The sequence below is a fragment of the Carettochelys insculpta genome, chromosome 15 (genome assembly GCF_033958435.1).
Source record: "Carettochelys insculpta isolate YL-2023 chromosome 15, ASM3395843v1, whole genome shotgun sequence".
NCBI classification, from domain to species: domain Eukaryota; kingdom Metazoa; phylum Chordata; order Testudines; family Carettochelyidae; genus Carettochelys; species Carettochelys insculpta.
This window is the reverse complement of record NC_134151.1, coordinates 15,375,623-15,381,622: the sequence shown is the minus strand read 5'-3', so window position 1 is coordinate 15,381,622 and position 6,000 is coordinate 15,375,623. Positions and strand designations below refer to the sequence as shown.

Below are 6,000 nucleotides of genomic sequence, written 5' to 3'. Positions count from 1 at the left end.
TGGCCAGGGCCCAAAGGTGCAACACAGGCCACGATGTCAGGTGATTGTAACAGAAAGAAATAGAAGTCCTAGGGAGAGCTGGGAATGTCACCGGCTTGGCAGTGGAAATGGGCCCCAGGGGGAACAATCTTCCCCAGCTGACAGTGTTCTGCCCAGATGGTTTGGTTTTGCGGCTGCACTACACCCTCCTCCCTCCTGTGCTGGATGTCCTCCATGGACAGCTGTTCTGAGTTAACCTCTCCAGCCCCTCAGAAGGGTGCTGAGCTCCCAGTGGCAGCCTCATGCACCCCAGAAGGTCCTGATCTGTCTCCTGCAAGGAGAAAGGCTCTTTTCTGGTTCCCCCCCGCAGCTTGGCTGTGGCCCAGGGTGAAATGTAGGGTGTTGAATGAGGTCTGGCCCCTCCGAAGGAGCTGTGGGGTGTACCCGAGTGTGGGGTGCTCACTGAGGGGTCCTGCCCCCTTGGGGAGGCCTGAAGAAGAGATGCCTCTTTCAGAGGTGCTCTCTGCGGAGGATCTGGAGTGGGGCCCGTTCCCTTGGGAAAAGCGCTGCGTGGAGGGGTTGGGGGGGGGGCCCTAGCCCCTTCGGGGATGCTCTCTGAGGGGGTGTCCCTGGGGTGACTGCCCTGGAGCCCCCAGGCACTGAAGATCGATCTGCAATCGAAGCTGATACCATGTGATGGGAGCGCCAGGACCGCCCAGCGCCACTGGCCCCTCCCCGGGGAGTCGGTCCTGCCCCCGCGGGGCCCAGGAACCTCCACGCGGACAGAGAGCGGGCCCGGCTCCTCCCCGGGCTCTGCAGCGGCGCGTGGCCCGTCCCACCGGCAGGCGGAGGGGCGGAGCTCCCAGCCCTGCCTCCGAGCCCGCCTAAGGCGCCGGCTCCGCCCCCGCCCGGCCGGCTTCTCCGGCCCCTCCCCGGCCCGCGGCCCCGCTCCGCCCCGCCGGCTTCCCGGCTCCGCGCCGCTCTGGGCTCGCCGCATGCTTGGTGCCGCCGCCGGCCGGAGCCGGAGCTGGAAGATGGCGGAGCCGGCGCCCGACTGCAGCGCGCTGCTGGACGAGGAGCTCTCCTCCTTCGTGTTCAGCTATCTCACCGACAGCCAGGTACCGGCGCGGGGAGCCCGGCGCCCCCAGGCATGGGGGACCCTCCGCCCCATGCACCGGGAAGAGGGGCGCTGCGAGGGGCAGGGAGCCCGGATCCGCCACGCCCGGGGGGCAGGCAGCCGCGAGCCCCGTGCACCAGGAGCGGGGCAATCTGGGGGTGCAGCAGCGCCCCCCCCCGCACCCTGCACCCCGCGCCAGGGAGTCGGGGTGCAGAAAGGCCGGTATCTCCATGCACCGCGGCTGGGGCAGTCCGGCTCCCTCGCCCGTGGCAGAGAGAAGCCTGCGGGGGCAGGAAGCCCCGACTCCCGCCCTCCACCGGGGAGGGGGCGCTTGGGGCGCGGGGACTCGTGATCCCTCCGTGCAGCAGACGGGAGAGGGGGGTACCCGGGGCGCACGCTGCTGCGGCTGCGGCCCCCGCGGGAGAGGCATGGGAGGTGCAGCCGGAGCCCGGACTGGCGGGGTGCGGGAGCAAAGCCCCCCTGCCCCAGTGGGGGATCTGGCCCCTGGGGAGAAGCCCAAGGAGGCTCGAGCCTGGTGTCGGGGGGAAGCTCGCGGAGCTCGTGCACTTTCAGCACCACTCGCACGTGGACTCCGGGGTGCTGCTGCTGCTGCCGCCTCGGATGCAGATGCTTTTGCCACGCAGCGCCGCCAGGCCGGGCTGGACACGGGGGGGTGAGGTCAGGGGAAGGGGAGGGACAAGGCGCACGGCCCCTGCCTAGGCTCAGCCCTCCTTTGCAGGGGGATTGTGCGTGGGGGGCCGCAGTCTGCGAAATGCAGTTGTGGGGGTACGCGGGCGACAGCGGAGCGGGGGCCGGGTGTGGAGGAGACTATGGGGGGGGAGGTGCTGGGAAGGGCAGTCGAGCCGGTGGTTCTCAAAGTTTTGTAGGGCTGACCCCTTCCAGGCAGCAGACCGCGGAGTGCCCCTCTGCACCCCGGCACCTCTTCACATGTGTAACCCTAGCATAACCGGTGGCGGGGAAGCAGGCTGTGGGGTGGAGGCTGACAGCCTGCAAACCCCGCCCCCCATGTAACAGCCTCCTGACACCCTGCGTGGGCATGACCCCAGTTTGAGAACCCTGGGGTGCAGAGTTCCTTAAAGTCCTCAGGTTAACACCCCATTCCTGCTCACCCTCCAGCTCCCCAGTGGGCTTGCCTGTTTTTCCTTCTTCGGAAAAGGGCAACAGCAGGTCAAGGGCCCAGGGCCCAAAAGGGGACTTGGTGGTTGCCTGCCTGGGTTGGCGTCTCCCATCCCACAAATAGGTTGGCCTGAATGCTGGGGCTGATGTTTGGTAGCTGGAATAGGGACTATGTTACCGCTGCTCCTTATTCCAGAGTTATGGTGTTGGTGGGGTTGTGTGGTGTGGGGGCAGATAAGAATTGGGCTGTGGGGATGAGTCATGCTGTGTGTCTGTTACATGTACGCAGGCTGAGATTTGGGGGCTGGAGCAAGAGGGGTCTTACTGCTGCAAATAAGCAATTTAAAAATCTGGAGCAGCTAATTTTTGGATGGAGCTGGATATTAAAATCAGATTGTCTCCTTGGCAGCTCCTGCCTGATCACGAGAGGGTGCGTGCTTGAGATGTCTGAGGGCTGCATGCTTTTCCATTTTGGGGGTGGTGGAGAGGGGCTAAACAATAAACTGCAGTAGCTGGAACTGTGACTGATCTGGAGCACAACCACACATTTTGCTACCAGATTTATGTGCCCAGAGCCTGTTGCAATGTAAGGAGTTTTCCATAGTTACTTATACCCCCCTTCCTCAACACACCCTCAATCTCATAACCACAGATTACAAAATAGCTTTGATTGTGGAAGTGCCACATAAATACCAGCCCTTCTTCTTTTACTGGTTTATGTGTTTGACTGCAGGAGCTGGGACAGAGCTGCTGTTTGGATGCATAACAAATAATAGTTGGAGACTTAGTCAATCTCCTTTGCCCCTGGTGCCAGACAGAACCAGGCAGGTCTTGCCACAAACTAGATTGATGTGTTCTCCATGGCTCCTGAAGCAAACACCAGCGCTGGAGATTTCCAGTTTGTCATGGGAGAGGGGCATTGGGGACGTGTGTGGCAATTTACATTATTAACTGTGAGCTGCTGATGGTTCGATTGCAGATAAAGTGTCTGAAACCGGGAGGAGAAGGGAGAGTGTATTTTATAAACTGAGTTTGCATTTTCTGGTTGGATGGATTCATTATTGCCAGAGGAATAGTGACGAGGAGATACTGGAGAATATGAGATTGTATAGATGCCAATCTACAAAACCAAAGTATTTCAGAACGTTTACAGTGTGTAAAAGTGTGGTTGCTCTCTGAACAGGTTAAAGTTCTTGGGAAATAATACCCTGTTACAAAATGCATCTTTTCTGCAAGTTTAATAGGAAATAACTAATTATCTGCTGTTCATGCACTTTGACGGATGAAACTTTTGCATTTTACATTTTAATCTAAAAATGTTATTCCAATAAGAAGGCTTCTCCCCCAGCTCTTCTTTTCTATATCCCAGTGCAGGCATTTTTGTGAGTTTGTAAGTTTGCTGGAACACCACCAGATCATGAAAATCCAAAGTTTGGAACTGGGCAGTGGCTTGAGATGTAATAGCAGTATTTTTTCCATGATATTTTTGAAATATTTGCTGAGTTTGCATCTGTCATATCTAAATCTGTGTGTCTATATCTTTCTCTCTGTGTGTATGTATGCTCACATACACAGTAACTTAATAGTAGCACTGTGTACATACATGGTGATATTGCTAATCTATCATCTGTTGTATGTACAATGCTAACAGCGGCAAACAGATCTTTGCAGACTGGAAGTTTCTTCTAAAATGTTATGCAGTCTGCTTGTGGAAGGAGCTTTTGTTAACTTGGTTGCACTGCCCTTCCTCCCCACATGTGTAGAAGGGTGAAAGTCCCAGCGTGTGATTTGTGTGCTTTTGTTAGAGAAATGATTGAAGTTGTAACTGTGTGCTCTGCTTGTACTTTAACCTCTGATGAAAACTGCAGTGAGGGCTCCAGTCACATGCTTTGCTTAGAACTATAAACGGGAGGCGGTTCCCAGGCTCGCCTCTGACGTCTTTCCCTATTACTACTGTACTAGCCTGTGCTTACAACTGGCTTACTGAGTTCTCAATGAAGCCTGAAAGCTGCTCTTGCAAAGTCCCCACTGTTCTAGCACAGGATCAGATTATCCGAGGAGGCTAAAATGTCAGGAGGCCATGAGATCATCAATATTATCCATTTCCTTCATGGAAATCCTGAAGGACTTCAGCTCTCCCTCATCAGCCTCTCTTTTCCTTTCTGTTGTATTAGTATTGCAGAAATTCACTGCAGGTACTAAAAAGCAGTAGATGATTAGTGGGCTCAGCACAGCTAAACCAGCAAAATCCCAGAGAGGCACAGTACAAGTTGAACATGGTCATTTGCATCACTCTGTCTTAATTATTCAGGATTGCCTTGCATTGAGGGTGATGTTAACCTCTATTTACGTATCGAAGGCAATGATGGTTCTCACCATAACTGGGTTGCAACAGAAAGAGAATAAAGGGCTTTCTTTTTATGTTTCACTTGCCTTACCAAAATGGGCTTATTTTGCGGTGACCTGAAATATATGATTTTTATAGCCAAGTTAATACATTCTGCACTACTTAGTTCATCTTAAAGGATGAAAACAATTGTAGCTAATTTCTCAAGGGTATCAGGTGTTGGAAGCAGCCAGGCATAATGGATGCTACCAATGCTATCAGCTGCATTATGGAACCCTTTTTGATTCTCTGGAATAATGAGGATAAATCTGACTTTTACATTTTTGACTTGTTTAAAAATTAACAAAGGAAAAATAACACAGGCTGCTCCTTGGAGACGTTTAAAGATCACAAGGACTGAAATATATTATTCCCAATTTAGCTTCTCTGCACCTTGTTAACAGCTTAATTCATTAATGGACACAAAAGCACTTTGAGGTTCTCAGTTGAAAAGCAGTATGGCAGGTTAATTATTACTGTTAATCATGAAGCAGTTTATTCTTCTCCTCTAGGTCCAAGCATAACTCTAGCTATTTGTTATAGCTCAGACTCACGTTCTACTTCTTGTGAGCTACTCTTCGCAGGCTTTCTCAACAGCACTTTATCAAAGATTTTGGTCTTGAGGTCTGGAGTAATTAGGCCAAGCCAAAGACGATCCTTCTTTGCACCTGTGTTAAGCATACCTTTTGCTGGATTGCATGCAGGTATGTTCCTTTCTAGTGTTAAGCAATGAAGAGGTGCGAAGGAGGATCTGAGAATAGGTGCAAACAAGTGTAGAGTGTTATGATTATTACTGGATCTGAGCTGATCAAAGAGCAGCTCAGCACACCCAAAGCAAAATGGTGCTTATGATCACTGTGGAGAGGTAGCCACTGCTCCTAATTGCACCAGCAGCTTATATCACAGCGCTGAATGCAAAAACCCAGCTTGCTGCTGAATTGTCAGTTTCAGGGGTGAGATACTAACTACAGGTGTAAGGTGGAACCTTTCTAATCTGGCACTCTTAGGATCTGACTGGTGCTGGATGAGAGAGTTTGTCAGACCATGGGTGGTCAACGTTGTCTAGTGCATTACCAGCACTTACGCTGCTTACTGGGCTGATAGAAGACATTTAGGGGTAAATTACAGCTAAATAACAGCACAGAACACTGAGAGCCAGGTCAGGTGGCTGGAAGTAAACTTTATGGGACCAGGAGAAACTTGGCCACACCCATAGTAAGTAGTCATCCATCTAATTAAAATCATGCCAGATTATGGATGTTGGTGGATGAGAGAGTCCTGGGTTAAGAGAGCTTCAACCAGTATTAGAGGTAGGGCCGTGGTGAGCATGTTGGTAGCTGGTCCCTTTTCAGAACCTGAGTGCAGATAGATCAGCCCTCTT

The 6,000-nt window shown here is 52.7% G+C and overlaps 1 protein-coding gene across 3 annotated transcripts in view; it reads left to right on the top strand.

Moving 5' to 3' along the window:
* The first annotated feature begins 947 nt into the window (after window positions 1-947).
* Window positions 948-6,000, top strand: part of PPARGC1B (PPARG coactivator 1 beta) — a 96,414-nt gene continuing 91,361 nt past the window's right edge. For all 3 annotated transcript variants that reach the window (XM_075009390.1, XM_075009388.1, XM_075009391.1), the window contains exon 1: window positions 948-1,097. In XM_075009390.1, the coding sequence (XP_074865491.1) occupies window positions 975-1,097 (123 nt within the window). In that variant the 5' untranslated portion in view covers window positions 948-974. The remainder of the gene's footprint in view (window positions 1,098-6,000) is intronic.